The sequence below is a fragment of the Heloderma suspectum genome, chromosome 1 (assembly GCF_057233095.1).
Source record: "Heloderma suspectum isolate Gila_16-S chromosome 1, 16-S_ref, whole genome shotgun sequence".
Classification (NCBI taxonomy): Eukaryota; Metazoa; Chordata; class Lepidosauria; order Squamata; family Helodermatidae; genus Heloderma; species Heloderma suspectum.
Genome location: NC_139458.1, coordinates 172,713,622 through 172,735,544, shown reverse-complemented (window position 1 = coordinate 172,735,544; position 21,923 = coordinate 172,713,622). Strand labels below are relative to the sequence as shown.

The 21,923-nt window shown below is 42.1% G+C and overlaps 2 protein-coding genes across 23 annotated transcripts in view; one reads left to right on the top strand and one right to left on the bottom strand.

Moving 5' to 3' along the window:
- LOC146358408 (uncharacterized) overlaps positions 1–5,699 on the bottom strand; it is a 169,744-nt gene extending 164,045 nt beyond the window's left edge. For 3 of the 9 annotated variants that reach the window (XM_084810507.1, XM_084810498.1, XM_084810517.1), the window contains exon 1: positions 5,465–5,699. In XM_084810507.1, the coding sequence (XP_084666633.1) occupies positions 5,465–5,628 (164 nt within the window). In that variant the 5' untranslated portion in view covers positions 5,629–5,699. The remainder of the gene's footprint in view (positions 1–5,464) is intronic. The other 6 variants (XR_014784401.1, XR_014784403.1, XR_014784404.1 and 3 more) reach the window with 5 other exon arrangements.
- Positions 5,700–5,770: 71 nt separating this feature from the next.
- On the top strand, positions 5,771–21,457 carry MMADHC (metabolism of cobalamin associated D). Of its 14 annotated transcripts, none has more exons than XM_084810436.1 (10): positions 5,771–5,814; positions 7,538–7,614; positions 8,070–8,131; positions 8,238–8,281; positions 11,922–12,066; positions 12,361–12,578; positions 14,369–14,477; positions 15,268–15,398; positions 19,241–19,327; positions 20,937–21,457. In XM_084810436.1, the coding sequence occupies exons 4-10, from the start codon at positions 8,267–8,269 to the stop codon at positions 21,129–21,131; spliced, it is 900 nt and encodes a 299-aa protein (XP_084666562.1). In that variant the 5' UTR covers positions 5,771–5,814; positions 7,538–7,614; positions 8,070–8,131; positions 8,238–8,266; the 3' UTR covers positions 21,132–21,457. The 14 variants fall into 14 exon arrangements, with proteins under 14 accessions (XP_084666562.1, XP_084666533.1, XP_084666486.1 ...); XM_084810407.1 differs by having other exon boundaries at positions 7,538–7,642; XM_084810360.1 differs by lacking the exon at positions 7,538–7,614.
- The last annotated feature ends 466 nt before the right edge of the window (positions 21,458–21,923 follow it).

The window sequence follows — 21,923 nt, the reverse complement described above, 5'->3', positions numbered from 1 at the left end:
ATGGCTGAGTGGGGACTAGAACTCGATTCTCCCGGCTCCCAGTCCAACACTCTCACCACTACACCACGTTGGCTCTCTGCTAGCCACAAGCACTGATCTAAGCAGCTGCCTATCTGGCGAAGTCACAGGTCGTCATGATCCTGTAACTCCATCCGCTGTCTTGTCTCAACCAAAAAACATGAAGGCTTGATGAGCCGTGTGCTTTTATTTGGATCTGGATAGGAAACACTCTGAAAGATGTTTACCCACTTTGCACTCTAGTCAAAGAGAGACATCCTGCTGACTTTATTGGGCCTGGGCAGCCAACATAATAATGGATTCTCCTAGCAAATATCCTGGACGTCTGGAGTTCATGAGCAGCAAGCTAGTTCCAAATAAAAATCATCCATGGACTCTTGTCGTTACCCCCTTCATTTCATAAACAGAAGACAGGAAGTGTATGATTTTAAATCTTTAGTTCACTTCTGAAAAAGAGCAGTAACCAGGTGCACAACGACTAATCAGTCTCCCATGCGTCCTAGTAGCATATATATGCTCAAGCACTGTCAATTTTTATTGAAAGGACCACTTCTCCAACTTTCTCCAATGCTATTTGATCACAATATCCAGCATGTTTCATGCTCCTCGATCCCCTGCCCCAAGCAAGAGGCTTTGTAATTATTATTTTTACTTGCTGCCATGTATAAGCTTCATGTAGGGGCAGGCGGCTATGGATTACTAACTTACTGCACAGAGTTGCCCCCAGCACTGCAGCGCACAGGGATCTTTGTGATCACCAGTAATTCTGTCTGTTCATCAGAATGCCTGTGGAGATTTGGAGTGAATCCATGCATTTGGTAAAATATGAGCTAGATGCTGCTGTACTATTGACGCCTGCTACTATCTATCTGAACTGAAAATGCCAGAGGTAATAAATGAAGATTTCTACATGCACACATGTGTCCGCACGCGCGCGCACACACACACACACACAGCAGACACTTGACAACTGAACTATAACCCCTACCTTACAAACCACAAATTTATGTCAAATATTTGGAAAAGCATCATCGTTATAAGGATGTTTGGAGCACAGGCACATTCACCCATTCAAAACGAAGACACTCTAAGGGAAGGCAGCTCCTAATTACTTTCCTGACACCTGGAGAAGAGCTCTGGCACCAGAAAAGACAAAGATCATCATGATTAATATTTGATAACTTTGCAATTAGATCATTCTGAGTACTGGATTTGGCCAGCGGCACCACTGAAAGTCATCTTTAGGAATTCATGTTGCCAGTTTTAGGGAGAATATGAGATGTGGTTGGTCTGAAATCATTTTAAATGCCGATAATCCTGTGAAATCAGGATGAACCGATGCTACATTATAAACACAAGATAATCTGTAAGGTTTTGTGCACATTTCAATCCAGTTAATAGGTTGATTCCCGATTTAGTCATATTAGAGTAGACCTATTAAAATTAATGGGACTTAAAGTTTTGACTAACCTAAGTCCCATTAATTTCAATGGGCTTACTCTGAATATGACTAAATCAGGAACCAACACCACTGTAGTTTTATAGACCACGAACACTGAGCATTTCCTCTATTCCATTCACGTAAGCAGGCAGAATTAGGACCTTGCATTCTAAAATTACACAACTGAAAAATGGATGAGATTATTACATCTCACAAAACTGTCATTTGGACTGATATTTTCCCCAAATAGATGTCATGCATTGAAATCCTGCAAAGATATTTTGTGCTAATAATACAGTTAGCAGCAAAGCAAAACAGAACAATCATCACTGAAACAAACTGAAGGCTATGCTGAGTGAGGGTTGTGGACATCTTTAACTTTTTACTTGATTTTATAAAACAGTCAAACCATAACATAGCCCATAACTTTAACATGACACAGCCTTATACCAGATGAAACTATTGGTGCATCTAGCTCAGTACTACACTAAGGGGGCAATCCTGTGGCTGCTAGTCACCAGCTACAGCTAGATGGCCATAGGATAGGACAGTTCCCTGAAAACCGACCTCCGCCCCCTCTCGCACTTCCTCATAGGGAGTACGGAATGGCCCCGCACACTGCACTTGGAAGAGGAGCGTGGAGCAGCGAAAACAGGGCGTTCCCAGGGCAGGGTGGGCGGAAGTGCCGTTCCGACACTTCCTATGCATCATCCGGCATCCACCCTCCCCCCACACTCCGACTTTCCATGGCTAGACAGCTGAAATCGGCTGTTTAGTGCAAATGCAGGGCAGCTGAAGCGCAGAAGGGACGATCCCCTCCACACTTCTCCTGCCCTGCACTGGATAGGCGGTCGCCTCTGAGTTTGGAGGCGGCCACCTATCCCGATAGGATTGCATCCTAAGTGGCAGCAGCTTGCCAGGATCTTAGACAGGAGCCTTTCCCAGCCTTACCTGAAAATGCCAGGGATCAAAGCTAGAACCTTCTGCATGCAAAGCATGGGCTCTACCACTGAAGGCAGTATCCAACCGTATCATTCCTCCAGCACAAATGACCCTGTACTAGCAGAAGCTAGGTTCAAAACTATGCACAAGAGAAGAATCCAAGTACAGTTACATTTGCACAAGCACGGTTGTGCAAACAGTTGTGCAAGCAGTTGCGCAAGAGCTTGCAAAAGGGGACCGAGCAGCAGAAAGTTTCAGCAGAGCTCCGCTTGCATTATTGGAGTTTGCGGAATGGCACCAATGGGTACTGCCCAGCGCTACGGAACTGACACGTAAAAAGTAATACAACAAGAAGTATGTAGTAGGCAACAGTCAAGCTACCATTTCATGCTATAGAATCAGTGGCTGGTTGAAAAATCGGCTGCGCTAGTTCCCCCTACGCTATGTTTAGGCACACTGTATCATGGCACACTGTATCATGGGATTTGGAAGCAGAAGACATGCTTTCAACTTTGGCTGTAGCAACACAAGTCACTCTTAGTTCCATGGCTGTAGCAACAAAAGTCACTCCTAGTTCCATGGCTGTTAACATTGATCTCTCTAGTTTTAAGCACAGAGAAGGGCTTAGCTAGATATGAGAGACATGGAACTGCCACGGTTTGCTGCCCCTTCCCCATAACACCTAAACAGAACTCATTGCATGCCATCATTGTGCTATACGTTTCCCCATCTCCGCCAGCCAATGGTGCAAGGAATGTGCTGGGCAGCACACTGCATGATGACATCACGGCACATGTGTCACGTTATGAGGAAAGGTGGTGTGCGGGAGAGAGACAGAGGGCTGGCAGCTCTGCATCTCTCGTATCTAGTTAAGCCCTAGGTACATTTTATTGAAATATCCTGGCTCTATGTGGATATAGATTAGCAACATTTTTACACTTTTTCTGTTGACCACAGAGTTCTATGGAAGCAAAATAAATAATTATACATTTAATAAATAATAATAAAAAACCATACTTTTACCACAAGATGGTCCAGTGAAAGATATTACATTGCCTACTGTTTCTCTTGTTCACTTTTTCTTCAATTATGTTCACTTATTTGAAAATACACCTTTTTTTTCCTACTGCTAGTTTGAAAGAAGACAATTTAAACAAAACACTGGTGCCATCTGGTGGAGAATAACGCTATAGCGGAGCACCATTGTGTTTTAGACTGCAGCGCAATTGTAATTCAACTGGAAGCACATCCCACTGAAATCTATGGAACTTATTTCTGGATAAACAGGGTGAGAGAGTTAGGATGAAAGATAAAAGCTTACTAGAGCTGAAATTCAAATCACTACTTGAAATGCACGCTTCCCCACCCCCACTGCCTATTTGGCTTGGATGCCCCTTTAGTTCCCCTGCACACAATACCTAAACTTCTGAAGATGCATTACACACATGTGACAAGCTCTGGTGGCTGCTATGTCTAAGAAAAAGCTGCTTCTGGAGTGAGGTGATTGAAATAAAGAAGTAGAGAGAGGGATGCTTAACTTTACCCACCACTACTTCTGAACCTGCTGACACTTCTCCCTTTGCAACGTTTCAAATGTGCTTGCAAGCCTATCAGAGTAGGCAACAACAGGCATAGAGTCAATGAGATTGCTGCTTCCATGGTCATAGATCATTCCCTGTTTTGCTCCAGCCAATCACCCACTCCCCATTCATTTCCCCACAGTTGCCCTTATACCAGCACATTCTTCCTCCCTCTCCCAGTCACGGTCTTCTTTGAGAGGCTTCCATAGGTGGACAACTTGTGGCCCTCCAGATGTTTTGGCCTACAATTCCCATCATCCCTCACCTTTGGCTATGCTGGCTAAGGATGATGGAAGTTGTAGGTCAAAACATCTGGAAGGCCACAAGTTGCCCACTTCTGCTATAAGGCAAGAACAGGCAATTCATTCATCCTCACTGCAAAGATGGTGGTCAATAGTGGAGGAAGTGGGTGTGCCCAACCCTGGAGAAGGAAGGGGTGGGGTACAGTACAGCCACACTTCTCCCTCCATTTTAAATCATAGATTAAGGGCGCAGTCCTATGCATGTCTAGCCAGAAAAAAGTCCTACAACTCCCAGCATTCTCCAGCCAGCCATGCATAGGATTGCACCCTAATTCATAGAATGTTGCCTCAAAGGTAGGTTCTTCTGTGTTCCATTGGAATCAGTTCAGACTAGGCATACTTAGGATTTCAGCCTGAGGTGCATGCTGTAGCTATAGAATAAGTACTGTCCAATAGGTACTATTTAGGGCCCTCTTTCAGACCACATGCAAAGCAATGATTCTTCAAAAGCACCTATAATTCTGAACAATTCACTGGTGCTATGCAGTGAGTGGTTATCTAAAATAATGAAATAAGCTTATGTCAGGGGTGGGCAACTTGTGGCCCTCCAGATGTTGTTGGACTGCAACTCCCATCAACCCTACTCAGCATAGCTAATGGTGAGGAATGATGGGATTTGCAATCCAACAACACCTGGAGAGCTAGAGTTGCCCACCCCTTGCCTATGTAGTAACTAACACTGGCTCACCACTCTCATTTTGGTTGCAGGAAGGGCAGGGGAGACACAAAAATAAAAACCACCAAGAAGAAAATATTCTGTGCCAGGCCAAAGTTTATTTTTACAAAGAAATACCTCATAAGTACATTTTAGTATTAAAAGCAATATTCTCTTTTTATACTGACCCCTAATTTTGGCGGTCTGGGAAGAAAGATATAAGTTATGGATTGACAGACAATACTGCTATATAATGTAAAGAAAAATATATCCACAAGATATGTTTTCGAAGCACTGCATTTTAAGACTATCTTTTGTGGTTATTTTCTTTTTCTTTATACCCCCTACTTAAAACGGCAGTATTATACACACTTACCTGGGAGTCATTCCTACAGAACCTAATGGGGTTTACTTCTGAGTAGGCATGTATAGAATTGCTCTACTCTTTACACAGCATCCCAGCCAGCGCTGCAATCCTGTACCAACTTACCTGACAGACAGTCTCACTGGACTGAATGGAACTTACTTTAGAGGAGACTCTTCTTGCAAGTTCCTCAAACTGTGGTCGAAGGCAGGGCAACCCCCGGGTCTCTTCCCCGCCCTCCGCCATCGAAGTGGCGTCGCTCGATTAGTTCGCCCTTCCGATGATTCGACCATCTGTTCCCTCGGGTCACGCTGCGGCTCCATCATCGAGTAGTTCGACGTCGGCTCGATTGGTTTAGCCTGCTCTCATGCGGGCTTTAAGGAAGAGAGGGGCGGGCGACGAGTTTCTTGTTTGTGTTGTCGCCGCCTCCTTCTCGATCGACGAAGGCGAGAATCGATTGGTTTGCCTGGGTTACCATTTTACAGGAACAAACAGCACGCGAAAAGGCAGAGGTAACGAGCCTGGTCGGCGGTAACTCTCTCCCTCTTCTCGCCCCCCAAATGGAGCCCCCCTTCCTCTGCTCTCCTCCTCCCCCCCCCGCACTGCTTTCGTCAGAAACGTCCCCCGGCCCTGCTCTTATTTCGAGGCCGCAGAATAGCCTATCCCCGCCGTAGTCAGCGCTGCTCCTTAATGTGGACTAGCCGCTCGAGCCCCCAACCTCGAATCAGCCCACCGCCGGCCGCAGCTCCTCGGAGCCTCTGTCGCGCGCGCCCTCCTCCGGGCCCGCAGCGCCCTCCGTCTTCCGGACAAGCCTCGGCCTGGCCAGACAAAGAGCCCCGTACAGCGCAGCCCCGTCTGCGCGTCTCCTCGGAGTGCGCCCCTTCGATTTCAGCGGGGCGGACTTCCCCCTTCCAAGTAAGGGGATGCAGGAGTGGAGCCTCGGCCTCCCTTGTTTTCTGGGCGCCCACAATCTACGGCTTGCGCTACTGACTTTCCTAGGGAAGCAGGCCAGCCGCGAGCATGTTTTCTCAGAAGTAAGTTTGGGAGCCACCAAGTAGACGTGCCCAGGACAGCCTCCGTTTGGGTGGCGCGGGAGAAGCGGGTGCTTGGAGTCAGGGCGGGCAGCTGTGCGGAAAGGGGCTCCCTGCGCTCGCCCCGGGTCGCGTCACAGAGCGTAAGGGGGCCACCGAAATGCGGCGCCTGACCAGCATCTACTCGGCTGCTACACGCGCGGGCGCCCCCTCCTCCGCGGCCTCTGGCCGGCTTCGCTAGCACGGGGCTGTTTTCGCTGTCTTAATCCGGAAGAGAGGCCCCACCTTTTAACAAAGCCTAATGCAGGCTAGAATCCTGACTTCATTTCCTAGGTGTGCATTGCAACACGCTGAGTGGAGAAGCACCACCACCTTTTCTTTATAACGATTTCTAGCGTGAGTGCGTTGAAACAAAAATATCAAAGAGACTTCTGGCATTTTACAGGGGTGGGCTCCAGATGTTTTGGCCTACAACTCCCAGCACCCCGCCAGCATAGCCAAAGGTAAAGGAAAATGGGAGTTCTAACCCAAAACATCTGGAGGGACAGAAGTTGCACAGCCCTTCCTTACAGACTCAGGTCGCAATCCTATGCAAGTTTAGACAGAAAAATGCCCTACCGCTTCCAGCATTCTCCAGTATGCTGGGATTTGTAGGACTTTTTCTATTTAAACATGCATAGGAATGTGCCCTAACAAATTCATTGTGGCATAACCTTTCATGGACAAGAGCCCACCTCATTTTTTTAAAAAACCCAAACATTATGAATAGAATTAAAAGGAATAAAGGCTCACTTACCTGTGAGTAAGTGCTGTTAACTGTAAAAGGACTTGCTTCTGAGTAAACATGTATAGGACTCTGCTGCATGGGTCACATTAAGTGATCTTGAGTGTTTGGCATTAACATTCTTTTGTCTTTTTTTAAAGTGTCTTTATTAAGATATTTCTAAAACAACTAAATAAAAGAGATGAGCCATATCACAGAAGAAAGGAGAAGAACAAATAAAATAAAGGCTGTAGGCTGACAGATATAGGAAGAGATGGGAAAGCAGAAAAGTTGAATAGAGAAGCAACTGGGAGGTGGGAAGAAAATAGGATACAGGAGAGAAGTAAAGTGACATTTATGGTTTCTTTAAGTGAAGCTTCTCCCATTTGTCACCATGAAACTATCCTGGTCCCCTTCCTCAGTAACTATTCTCATCACCAGAGTTCTCAAGTCTGAAATTTGGAAGTTGCTGACAAAATTATAAGTATGCCAACATTAAAAAGAAGAGTAAAGGAGAAGTAAGTTTCCATCTGTCACAGTTTCAAGGTAATATTTCAAAAATAGTGTGTGTTAACATCTCAGAACCACAAGTTCCTTTCTGAATGTAGTGCTGGGGATTTTACATTAAAGATCCAACAGACAGTATTCAGGTCAGTGACAATGCTGTGGACAGATAAGGACAGTTCTCTGATTAGACATTCAGTAAAATTTACTTAGGTGGCTTCTCTTTTTCTGACTTATCCTGAACCTGCTTTAGTTTTTTGTTGGAATTTTATAAGTTTTTTCCACAATCTGCAAGGTCTAGAAATGTATATATTTAACTAGATGCAAAGGCTAGGGACTGTTCAAGCAAGTATTTATGAGGTCAGAGTATCCGCATATTCCATTAGCCTCCTTTTGGATTAAAATGACATACTGTGTCACCTTCCTTCATGTACTTCATGCCTCTATTATTATGGTTTGTGTTGTGCAGGTTCTAACAGTTGTTTAAGGAAGTTCTCACCAGAGAAGAGTTTGGGCATGTGTTGATGCACAGTAAGCATTGTGTGATATTGCAACATGACTAGGATCCTGAAGTTGCAGCTCAGGCTCAATGTGTTACATAACCAGTCACGCTGATGTGTGTGTGCCTTTGTTTCAGAGAGAACCTTTCTTTAAACGAAGAGGCCCATGGAAATGGCCAGTGTAAGTAACTTAGCCATTTGTGTATTTTTATGAGTACTGTACAGATAAGCATGCCTGCATGTAAGTATTTCTATTTACACTTTTGTGTTGCGTGTTCAGTATCCTATGTGACATATGAAGAATGCCTTATATAGATCCGCTAGCGACAAGCCTGTGAAGACGGAAATGAAAACTCTTAGGCTGGAGTATGTGTGTTCTAATATTGCATGAATTGCAATGTACTGTTTAACTGAACTGAATCTGAAAAAGAGATGTGTAGCTTCTTAATGTGTAGTGCTGTGTGTAGTAATCTGCTTCACTCCTGCAGTATCTAGACATTGAGTGGTCATCCACTGGAAAACATTATCAAACCGATATTTTCACTGTTCTATAAATATCTAAAGCACTCCTATTTGTATTTGGTAGGGTATACACCGAAAACTTTGGAGGAGTGGAGGGAAAGCAGGCACTGTAAAGATGTAGCATTAGATCTAAAGTGCTACTTGTGCAAGTGGGAAGGCGGGGGGGGGGGGGGAGTTCTGCCAGCCCCTTCTACCAGCCCTATGCACATCCTTTGCTATTACTGACTCTGCTTTAGGAGGTACTCAGGAAGCTGCAATGTGAAGGCCCCTGTTCTTCTAGAGGAATGTTGCTCACATTGCTCAGCTTCAGCCCATACGTTGTAAAAGGTGCACTCTTACATACTGGTGCAGCCCATTCCTATGAATGTATCCATAGAACCATAGAATAGTAGGGTTGGAAGGCGTCTATAAGACTTACTCAAAAGTAAGTCTCACTTAATTCAGTGAGACTCACTCCCAAGATAGCGTCCGTAGGATTGTGGACTAGGGTTTACAGTGTTTAAATTCCATTCAGTTCCATGTGATTTAGGCAGCCTAATCGTCATTGTTTTATTTATAATTTATAAAGCACCTAAAATGTTCCGTGCAAGCTCAAAGTCTAAAAGACATGATGGAAAAAGGAAGATGCTCAGGTTTGCAGCCAGTGTGCTCTTAAGTATGTTATAAAAATATCCTTATCGTACACTGTTACCTATTCAGATAGCTCAAAAATGAAATGAGAGACAATGTGTCATTCATAAACATTTTAAATAATAGAAGTAGTAATCAAAGTTAAATAGTTTATACAGTGTGTCATATAAATTTGATTTAGACTTGGATGTAATAGCACATTACCTCTTAATACAGTGGAAGAAGCTGAGAATGCGTAGTAAATGGGGACAGCTCAGTGCACAAAGTATATGCATATTATCGTAGTTTCAGGATACCTTTCTTCAGGTTGTGTTTGGATATAACTGCAACTATTTTCATTAAATTAGAACTGCAGCCTGTATTCAGTAGGAAAAACTGGGTCACTTTAGTTTTACTATGATGTAGGGTGAGACAATGTGGTGTAGTGGCTAGAGTGTTGGACTGGGAGTCAGGCGATCCGGGTTCTAGTCCACACTCGGCCATGGGAGCTTACTGGATGACTTTCTGGGTGGCAGTCACAGACTCTCAGCCCAGCCTACCTCACAGGGTGGTTGTTGTGAGGATAAAATGAAGAGTATGAGGATTATGCAAGCTGCCTTGGGTTCCTTAAGGAGGAAAAAAGGCAGGATATAAATGTAATAAATAAATCGGGATCCTAGCAGCTTCTGTTAGTGCACTGTAGGTACATAAAACTGTCGTAATACAGTAGTGAGATCAGAAACGATGAGGTAGAGGTTATTTTAGGGATGGAAAAATCTATAACAGTGTAAGCGAATGGCCACGTTTGCACGTAGCAATAAGCCAGGATTCTCTAGAATCCTGTTTACAAGCAGCATGCTGGTACACGATGCCCAGTTGCTCCCATCTGTGAAATAACCAGGAAGCAAAAGCTGTGTATTACATCTGATCTAGGACTCTGGTTTGTATACTCCCTAAGCCAGAATCTGAAGCTACAGTTTGTAGTTGGATCCTGATTCCTGGCTTATTTGATAGGACAAACATAACACTACGTTTTCGTCTCCTGATTAGTTTCTGGGGGCGGTTTAGCTGCTCCTGCTAGTAAGAGGAGCCAAGCAGGAGCAGTTGGGCAGTGTGCACCAGCATGCTGCTTGTGGAAGATAAGCCAGGATTCTCTGGAATTCTGGCTTATTGTTACATGTGAACACAGCCAAGGCATACTGAGTATATACTTCTTTCAGAACTGGATTCTTAAAAATAAGCTACCTTGACGCTAACCTTGGATTCCCCTGCCCCCTTCAGATTTAGAAACTATTGAGTCTTTATTCCCTCTTTGGCAGCCTAGAACACAAGTTCTGATTTTTATAGCAATGCAATGTTCTAGCCAATCAACCCTGACTGCTCATTGGAAGGACAGATACAGAAGCTGAAGCTCAAATATTTTGGCCACCTAATGCGAAAAGTCACTGGAAAAGACCCTGATGCTGGGAAAGATTGAAGGCAAAAGAAGGGGACGGCAGAGGATGAGAAGGCTAGATAGCATCACCAATGCAATGAATATGGACTTTAGCACACTCCGGGAGAGAGCACAAGACAGGAAGGCCTGGCGTGCTGTGGTGCATGGGGTCACGAAGACTCGGACATGACTGAACAACTGAACAATGTTCTAGCCAGACTTTTTTTTTTTTTAAACAACCTTGGCTGCAACTTCATTTACAAATGGAAAGCTGCCTTGAAAGAAGTATCCCAAAAGGTTTTCTTCTGCTGAAGATGGTTGCCTTCTGAGCTTTTAACAATTTTGTAATAGTTTTGTAATTATTTTCAAGAGGTTAGAAGAGGTTGGAATTGCGAGAGAAGCACGTGAGCACCGTGTCAACCAAATATTCAGAAGTGAAGGAGTTAATAATGTTTGCATTTGTCATCATTAGGCTTCAGAGTAAAACTACACTGAGATGATAACACACATCTGATCCCTATTGATTCAGGCTGTTTTCAGATTCAGGAAGAACAATTGAAGGCCATTCGATTTGTGTTTTTAAGATTTTTCTGGTTTTGTTGTGTTGAGACTTCTAAGCTTAGGCCTCAGTACATTACAGCTGCATAGGGCTGGGGTGGAATTTTCTGTCAGTGTATACAGAATGGCCAAGCACTTTGGCCAGGTTACCCTAAACTGGTTTGCCAGTTTTGTAATTGGAAATGTGGTATCTCCAGATAAACTTGTGTAACTTGTCATCTTCTCTGCTTAATTAACCTTGAACTGGTGCATACATCTTTTTTTTTTTTACATATTTGCTTACCAGACATTTGAGCGCGTTCCATATATAGAATTTTCCCTAGATAAAAAGTACTACTTACTTAGAGCAGGGGTATTTTGGAATACTACTCCCATAATCCCTGACCATTGGCCATGGCCACTGGCTGGAGCTGATGGGAATTGCAGTCAAAAAAACCTGGAGGGTGCCAGGTTGCCTGCCCCTGACTTAGAGGCAGCATTTTCACCATATGCTAAATACTGTGCAAATTTTCCCCAACTAAAATGTGGCTAAAAATTGACATTTAAGAGAAAATTTATTAAACTGGTAATATAAAGAACTTGTGTACAAAATATAACTAATGGATTTTTTTCCCCTGTGGAATGAGGCGCTGTGTACTAAGTCATCATTTTAACGTGCAACCTGTGCTACATTCAGTTCTCTTTGTGTCCTCTTTAGGTACTTTGTAACAGAGCTAGATTGGTGACGTACCTGCCAGGATTTTATTCTTTGGTTAAAAGGGTTGTAGCTCCCAAGACTTTTTCCACAGCAGGATCATCTGGCTCAGATGAGCCTTCTGTTGCTGCTGAGCCTCCTGACATATGTAAGGAAAATTCCAAGAATTTATTTCACATTAATTAACATCTAAAAATCATCTATCTGAGGGGGGAATTCATGCATACTTTAAAATTCATCCATATTTTATGCTACTTATAAACCAGCTCTAAGCCACTACTTGGAACTAAGTACCACTGAGAGCAGTGTGACCTACTTCCTCAGTTTTCTACTTGAACTTTAGTCTTTGGTATTGCTCAGCAGTATGTAAAAATATTTGTCATTTATAACAGAAAACAATTATGTGTGTGCTTTTAGATAACATAAACCTAACTTTTGGCAGGTCCAAGAACTGTGTGGCCAGATGAAGTAATGGGACCTTTCGGTCCCCAGGACCAAAGATTTCAACTACCGGGTAACATAGGATTTGATTGTCACCTAAACGGCACAACGTTTCAGAAGACAATGCAAGCTCATAAAAAATTGCCTGACATATTAGTGGAGCCCTTGGCAAGTGAAAGGCATGAATTTGTGATGGCTCAATACATCAATGAATTCCAGGTAAGAACCCATCAGTGCCAGGTGGACCGATGGGAAGCTATATTTGGAAAGTGTTCTCCACTCCACAAGGATAAAACTAGTGTGAGGCACAATAAGGCCCAGCTGCCGCTGCACCATAAACATCTGTATACTCACCTACCACCCCCAAAATCAGTTACCAATACCAGATACAAACCTTGGAGTACAGACTTGGGGACAAGAAGTTCTCCCTGTGGACTACACAAGGTCACAAGGCTAGTTTCAATAATTTTGTACTTCTCCAGTACGCATCTCTTTTAAATATCTCTGGCTGGCTAGGTGGACTAGATTTTTGTACAATGTCTCCTAATGTACTCTGAAGTCATGAAAATGAGGGTAGCAATATTGGAATAGCATGGAGCCACATCAGTCAAGAATCTAATACTCAAACATTATTGTGTTTTTGGAATGGCTTTGTTCACAGTGCTGAGAGAGCTTAAAGTAGTGTGTGGCAATTGTGTTGTCTAGTTATTACCTTGGGAAAAGACTGAGTCACAGTTAACAGAATATATAATAATGCAGGTCAATAACAAAGTGTTCTATCCCCTGTTTCCTCCTAGCTTCCAGTAGTTTAAGGTTTATGGACACCCTCAGCCTTCAGGTGCATGTCTTGAGTATCAAGTAATAGCCAATAATATTTTTCACATTAGCATTGGAAACGCTTGCAGCACAACCCTATGCACGTCTATTAAGAAGCAAGTCCCATTGACTTCAGTGGGTTTTACTTCCAGGTAAGTGTGCATAGGGATTCAGCTTTAGTCTAAATCGCACCTAAAAGTAAGCAAAGGGATTATGCCACATCTTGCTAGCCTTGCCCATTGAACACAGCACATTACCATATTCATAGTCAAGTCTGGCTACTGCAAGTATGTTGCATGATGCAGTGATATCACAAAGCAGGGGTGCTATTTAGGAGGGGCATAGGATTCTTTTCCCCTTTTCCCATATCTTTGATTATTTAGGAGGAGCACTTATATTTGTGGCCAATTTCAGATTCTACACAGACTGACTCACAATCCTTTGTTTTCAGACTTTCTACCTTCGGAAAACAGTTTGCCTGTTGACATGGGCACATTGAGGAGGATTCTGTGGCATGATCTAGAGTTCACTGTCAGTTCATGTAGGATTCTGGCCTAGTCTCTTGGCCCTCAGTGTAGCTCTACATGAACTGAGTGCACCCTAGAACACATGAAACACATTCCTTTATCTGTCCTTTGCAGAAGAAGGTCTGTAATGGTGGGCCAGCTGTTTTAGGAAAATGTGTCTGTTACTACTCTTATTCTCATTGAGGGACACCTGATTAACTTCTGAGGAACCCCAGGATTTCCAAGAACACAGTTTGAAAACCAGTATTAGACAATTTAATGCACTTTGCGCTGATCATGTCAAGGGCACAAATCCTGTTGTGCTTTTTTTTAAAAAAAGTGCCCGTTTGTCCTGTGTTTTAAGCATTGTTATAGTAATTGTGAGTGGAAACAACAAATACTCCTGAACTAAACCTTGCTATGTAACCTCCCCCCTCCTGAATTTTGAAATTAGCACACTTTTGCTCATGCATGGCAACAGATGGGCTGTCATGATATTGTCATGGTGGTGGCTTGCAGCTTATCATGAATAGGAGCGTACGTCAACTGGTCAGAAGTTGATACATCCTTTTGCCGAAGCTTAGAATTCTAGAAACTGTCACAACATTCTGTAGCAAATATTCCATCACTGTTGCTATTGCATACTTATCTAAATCTGAAAATTAACTATTTTTATTTTTTTTTCAGAGTAGTGATGTTCCTCATAAACAACAAGAAGTTAGTAACGCCAAGACCTATTTTGAAATGGCAAGGGTAGAATGTGCAATACAAGCATGCCCAGAACTGTTGCGCAGAGGTATGGTGTGTTCACCCCCAGTCCTATTTTCAAATTTTAATTATCTTAGGGTGTAATTCTGTCTAGATAGATGGACACCTCTGAACTCGGAGGCGATCACCTATCCAAAGCAAGGCAGGAGAAGCACAGGGGGATCATTCCCTCTGCGCCCCTTCTTCCCGATTTTGGCTGTCTAGCAACGAGGGGGCCAAGCGGGAGAGGAAGCTGCTGTACGACACATAGGATGTGCCATACATGCAGATCCGCTTTCCCTGCCCCAGGACACCCCCCAGCCCCGCTCCTTTTTAGCCCCTCTACGCTCCTTTTCCAAGTGCGGAGCACGGGGCTTCTCCACACTGCCTGCGAGGTAGTGCGGACATTGGGGGAGGTTGGTTTTCTGGGAACTGACCTCAGCATGGCTTCCAAGGTCAGTTCCCAGAACACAACGTATCCTATGGCCCTCTAGCCACTGTCTAGCAGCCATAGGATTTCTCCCTCTGCAAACTTTATAACTAGAATTGCATAGAAAGAGTACTTTGGCGTTTCTGCTGGGGATTCAGAGTATTTTGATTAATTGCCTTTCAAATTAATTAACTTTTTTCTCCATTTAAAAAAAAAATCATAGCTTTTCTACATGAGCAAAATGTTTAGGTCATCAGTCTGGCAATATTCCTTTCAGGAGTATGTCTGCTGGCTGCTGAATAATACTGTGACTTTTTAAGACTCCTTTCTTACCAATTGGGCTGGTAGAGGAGAGCAAAACAACTGAAGCTATCAAAATTGTTCCACTGATTTCTTTCTTTCTTTGCAGATTTTGAGTCAATGTTTCCAGAAGTAACTTCCAATAATCTAACAGTACTAACAGTAACACAGAAAACGTTAAATGACATGACTGCATGGAGTGAAGAGGTAGAAAATGAGCGGGAAGTTCTGATAGAAAATGTAAGTCCCATTGGCTTATAATGAAAGAGTATAATATACTTTTCAGTGGAGATGACACTTGTGAATAAGCGCACACGCGTGTGTATACACACAGTATTGACAAACAAGGGCTGTTCGCACATAACAACAACCCATTGGTGTAAAAACCGATGGGTTGTTGGGGATGTGCTAGCGTACTGCGTCCCATACGCATGCCTCTTCTGCTTCAGCTCACAGGTTGCGCAGTGTTACATGCGAACCCAGGCTAAACCCAGCTGATCATGGTTTGTTGTTGGGTTAACCGTGGGTTGTTTAGAAGTTTGGGTTCACACATCATGCACAACCTACGAAGGAGTTGATCATGTGCTAAAGTGGAAGAGGCAGGCTCACAGAAGGCAGCATGCATGCACGTCCCCAACAATCCATCGATTTTTTTAATGGGTGGGTTGTTAAGTGTGAACCAGGTCACAAAGAGAGAAAGAGATTAGCATGGTGCTCACTCCGGTATTCACTAGCATTTTCTAAGAGTATAGAGCCTGCTTCAAAAGTGGATTATTATTATAGATTGCCTAAGGTACTGTGAACCAAAGTTAACAAACCTTCCTTAGAAATACTTTGGACATACACGACTAACACCTGGACCTTGCATTTAAAACCCATCTTGATTATGCAAGAGAAAACAGTAGCCCTAAAATATTTTATGCATACTCACTTTCTAGCACCAAATGACTGCATGCTCTAATATTTTGTTTTCAGTTTCTTGAGTGAATGCTTTGATCCCAAAGACTGTTTATACTTGCTGTAAATAAATTTTACATTTAGCTTTGCCCAAGTGATAATATGAGGAACTGCCACTAGAGGTCATCCTTCCTTAAATGTTGCTTTTTGCGTGGTAGTCAGTCACTCTGTTTTTAAGAAATTAGTAGTTACTACATCCCAACAGATTAGTACTTACTGCTGGGTATTCACCATACAGCATTATTTTCTAAATGTGTTTTATTTACTTAAGCAGCTTCTAGTTAACATCAACTAGAAAACAGTTCCTTTAATGCCATTTGAATGCTTTTACAGCCACCAATAGCCTTTATACAGTTTAAGATTATCTGGGGTGGAGGATAATATAGTGTTCAATTATCCGCATACAGAGTAAAACTCCATTTTAGTGTGTCTCCGTCTCTATGTTAGTCATGGTCTGTTGGTCTTTGGCATTGTAATTCTGTCTAATTATATCTTAATTGTCCACCTCCACCCTTGTGCACCTTCCTGTCAATTCTTATATATTAACTGTACAGCTGCTGGGATGGTAGACGTAACCTCCTGGCCTAAAGGTTATTAACAGCAAATTTACAATAGAATGGACTGTTTGTTTGCATTGTAGGCAGTCTGGAATAAGTTCAGGAGAACTAACGTAGCATGAGATACTTAGGCTAAAGTAATGAGAGTTAGTTGCAGGCAAATGAAGGTGTTGCAGTACTGAAAACTCACGTTATTTTAATCAACATCAGTTTGAGTAGCTGTTGAGATAAACTTGGATCAAAAGAATCAAGTGCATAAGAAATCTTTGTTTGTATATTGTTTACTGGTGTTCCATTGTCTTAATTTGAAATCAAAATGAACAGATAATTAGACCTCTGAGCTTTAGACTAATTGGAAAAAATAGGCCCACAATGAATGTAAACTTGTCTTATTTTAGGATGATTCATAATCTGAATTAGTTAGTTATCATTAGATATATGATATAATGTCTGGATCTCTGGATTATATGCTCCAGGGACAAATGACAAAATGCATTGATTCCAAATAAATGATTGGATGCAGCTGTCCTATGTAATGTAGAGGTTAAGATATTCCAAATTAAATCTGTAGTTTGGAAATGTGTTAATTGGATATTTGCATTAGGATGGATTGTGGCAGTTGTTAAGCTAAGATTAAGCTACAATTAAAATATTACGCCATGTGATTATATGTGTATTAAAGATCTGTATATGTATTTAGTCTAAATAGTTCCAATAATAAAATCTCTTTATGCTTGGTTTCAATATTTAGGCAGAAGTGTATTTACCCACCTACACTGAGCTGTATCCAGTGCTTGTGTGAGCTGCCTTCTGCTTGCGCAACCATTGGATACACCCATTTTCATTAATCAAATCTTGCAATTTGCCTGAGTCAGTTTTAATGCTGATTAAACTTCTTCTTTTTTTAATCTTAAAATATAATGGCCCGGTTCAGATCATCATATCTGGACTTATAAACAAGTCTTTTGCCCGTGCGCATAGCCCCCTTCACTCCTCCCGTCTCAATCAAACCAGGAAGCCTTGAATTAACCATAGTTTCCCCTTCTGTTTGAACTGAAAAACCATTATCAGTTCTGGAACAAGACAGAATATTAAACCAATTATATATGTCTATTTAGAAGTAAGCCCTATTGAGTTCAATGGATTTATTCCAAGGCAAGTGTATAGGATTACAGTCTTAATGTTCTAGCTTGGTTCAGATGAAACAGAAAACTATGGCTAATTAGAAGCCTCCTGGTTTGATTGTTTGTGTTGTGAAGGGGCTGCAAAAGATTGATAAGCCAAAACAATTAATAAGCCAGAATATGATCATCTGACTGTGGCAAAAGTATTGCAAAGCTTGGATACAAATTGGCATAATAAGACATTTCATGTTACCTTTCCTATACTGGGTCAACCTCCTAGACCACAGTCAGGTTTTCCAACAGTTTATATTTGCTTTATTGGCCATTTTCTTGTTATGGCAAACACACTGTCTTTCACCACGGTGCAAAGGATGTATAGACAGAAGAACCTTAGCAATTCCCATTACTGAAGAGACAAGCCATTGAGATGTTTAAAAAATGCCGCTTGTTTCTTTGGCAGTAGGAGCTATTTGCCAGGATGAGCGATTATGGCTGAAATCAGAGACAGCCATAATAGCTGGTTTGCATGATTACCGCAACCCACTGTGGCGTTATTTAAGCCATGGTGGGTTGTGGTGCCCACGGGTGCCAGGTTGCTGATTTACGCTCCCGACACCGCTTCTCATGTTGTCTGAACCCAGCTAGGGTGGCTTGCTGGGGTGGTTAACAAAATACCCCACAACAATAAAACAGGCTATGAGTTCTGGGTGGTTAGATAACCACCCCAACAAGCCACTCTCACCGGGTTCGAACATCATGAGAAGCCATGCCCAGCTAGGGAAATGAGCTGGCACACAACCAGCACATATGGGATGGTTAACAAGCCACCATGGCTTATTAATCACTCCCATGTTGTGCAAACCAGACCAGCTATGCACAGTTTTCTTCCACCCTTATGTATCTCCTTTAGATTCTGGCTTCTTTCTGAAATAGCACCATATATTTAGAAGTTAACAGCATCTTTGTGCACATCTGTTTTGAAAATAATTTACTTGGTATAGGTTTTGTTCTTGTTATTGTGCACTAGAGAACTACGGCATACTGTTATCAAGTTATAGGAAACTTGAGATTAGGAAAAAAACTTTATGGAATATGAAAGTGGACAAAAGTATTGAAAATAGGTGAGGTGTAGATTTATTTTATTTTTTGAAATGAGAGAGAGGTAAACAAGTATGACGCTGCAATCCACATGAGCAATCAAAGCAATTACATTATCCTAGTTGTACAAAACTATTAATCTTTTACTGACAAGTACAAAAAATTCTTCTAAGCTTCATGTGACCATAGTATCTTAATATAGATTATTAGTTTTAATCTTCCTAGTACTGTCATTCAGCTTTTTCACCAGAAGTATGTTCAGTTGCACATTAATTTTGTACAGGGCAAAGCAATAGGCACTAACCTTAATAGTGTATTTAGCATCTTTACATTTTCCCTCTTCTAGTTTATTAATGGTGCCAAGGAAATTTGCTATGCTTTGTGTGCTGAAGGCTATTGGGCAGATTTCATCGATCCAACTTCAGGACTGGCAGTAAGTATTTCTACAGAAGCATGGTAAGGAGAAGAGGACTGAGCACCATCAGTCTCAGGCAAACTAGTAGCAGAGTATGAATTCTCGTGCTTGTTGTTTTCTGCTGGTTCTACTTGAAGCCATTTATACGCTTACCTGAATTAGTCTTTGGAATGCCTTCCGTTTAATGTGTGTGCCAATCTGTCTCACTTCTCAGCTATGTCAGAGAAACCACTAGCATAGCTGGCACCTTAAGAATTAGTAAAACAAAAGAGTTAAAGTCTACTTTTTGCTTGCTTGCTTACTTTTACTTACTACATTTATATCCCACCTTTCCTCAAGGAGCTGCATATGGTTTTCCCCATTTTCTTCCTATAACACTGATTTGAAAGTTGTAGGCTGAGAAAATGACAGACCCTGGTCACCCAGCAAGCTTCATGGCCTAGTGGGTATTTGAACCTGAATCTCCCTCATCCTAGTCTGACATTACCCCACACTGGTTCTTGCACTTCTTTTGAACCATTAAAAACATACATGGCTCATTCAGCTCATGATGGTGATGTGTCAGGAATGGTAGATAGTTTAGAGCAGGGGTCCCCAACCCCCGTGCCGCGGACTGGTACCGGTCCATGGCCTGTTAGGAACTGGGCCGCAGTAGGGGTGTGCGAAACCCCCTTACCTTGGGTCCATGGGGGGGGCAGTCTGTCCCTCCCCCCTCCCCCCCGAATCCATGGCGAGTCCATGGAGCTGCCAGCTGGCTCTGGCTGCTGGCGGACCACCGGCCACTGGGACGCAAATGGTGTCCGCGTAGCAGACGACATTTGCATCCCTGTTCTTCAAGTAATAGGCTACGTAAATCTTTATTACATAGCCTATTACATCAAGTAATAGGCTACGAAAATCTTTACGTAGCCTATTACTGCAAAGAACAGGGACGCATTTGCACCCCAGCGGCCGGAAGTCTGCCAGCGAAACCATCCCGCCCCCGTCCCCTGGTCCATGGAAAAATTGTCTTCCACGAGATGTTGCCAAAAAGGTTGGGGACCGCTGGTTTAGAGGCTTCTCTGAGGATTCTTTGATGCACAACCATATCAATATCATTTCTAATTTGTTAATCAGTATCATTGGTTAATGAGTTGCCTCATTAGACCCCACACAAGGGTACTGCTAATGTCCCATATCTAATAGATTTTAAAGTAGTCATATAAAAGAACAATGACCTAGGACATTTTATTTATATTCCTTTACTAAACATATATGTGGTTTTTCACTTGTTACTTTTACTCATGAATATTGACTGTGTTCATGTGGACACTTTGCTAGAATGTACTACTGCAGTATTTGCCGTGCCATTGACTCATAAAATCTGTTGTTTCTTAGTGTAGGAATTAAGAATACATTTTTGATGGTAACAGATGCACACCAAGCAATGGTCCTGTGGTCACCATGTGATGCTTCAAGGAATGTCTAGTTACCATGGATAATGATGCATTATAGTTGCTCCTCTAGAAATGTTGGTGCAAAAGCAGCTATTATAATAGAAAATGTACAAGTATAACATTAAGAACATTTAAGCTTGAACTTAAACTAATTAGATCTGCTGTGTTGAAATATATTTTCCCCCTTGCAGTTTTTTGGCCCTTACACAAACAACGCCCTTTTTGAAACCGATGAACGCTATCGCCACTTAGGATTCTCTGTGGAGGACCTTGGTTGCTGTAAAGTTATTCGTCATAATCTCTGGGGAACACATGTGGTGGTAGGAAGTATTTTCACCAATGCTACACCCGACAGTCCTATCATGAAGAAACTACGTGGCAATTAACTGCATCTTCTTACTTAAGAGTTGGTCAATAAACACTGTTGGGACATATCAAGCGTTTAATTAGACTGATTTATAGAGATCTGTTATTTATTTTTGTCTTCATGGGATATGTAGTCTCTATACGTGATTTATAAGGTAATGCAACTTTTATTTGAGAGATGTATATATAATATAGCATTTGATATTCTAAAGTATTACTTTCCCATACATTAAATAAAATTAAACACCTACAGTAAATCCTATTTTGGAATACAAATCCTCAACATTTTAATAACATTTTCATCAGTGTGTTCCTGACCAATAAATATAATTTAACTTGCAAAAGATTCTATAAATTGCAGATATGGCTGTTTGATATAGGTTACAAATTCATTGGAAACTGAGCAGTGTTTTGTGTCTTCCATTTCATAATTTTGAAGAAAAGCATTTTAGGTAGGAATAGTCCAGTTCTGGCTCTCATTAATGCAAACAATCTCAACCCTTCATTTATACCAGCACCAATATTGTCTTATTTCTGTTTTCCATGTTTCACTTGTGTTTCGAGCAAGAAGCTGTCTGTCCTACTTCATGATATACATAAACACACAATATTACCAGCTGGTCTTTAAAAAGTCATCTTCAGCTTGCCTTGCAACTACTATGGCGAAATATGTTACATTAAACAATGTAAAATTTTCTTTATATTTGCAAGCAAATATCTGAGGTGCTCTTTATGTTATGGATTTGATTTTCCCACTTGTGGGTCATACCTTGTATACAAGTATGGATTTAATTCTGTCAGTAGAAGCCTTA

What these genes read in the sequence shown, in the direction of transcription:
- MMADHC (XM_084810370.1), top strand. An exon ending in AATACATCAATGAATTCCAG is followed by an intron (nt 12,579 to 14,368) that starts GTAAGAACCCAT and finishes TTTTTTTTTCAG; the next exon opens with AGTAGTGATGTTCCTCATAA. An exon ending in CCCAGAACTGTTGCGCAGAG is followed by an intron (nt 14,478 to 15,267) that starts GTATGGTGTGTT and finishes CTTTCTTTGCAG; the next exon opens with ATTTTGAGTCAATGTTTCCA.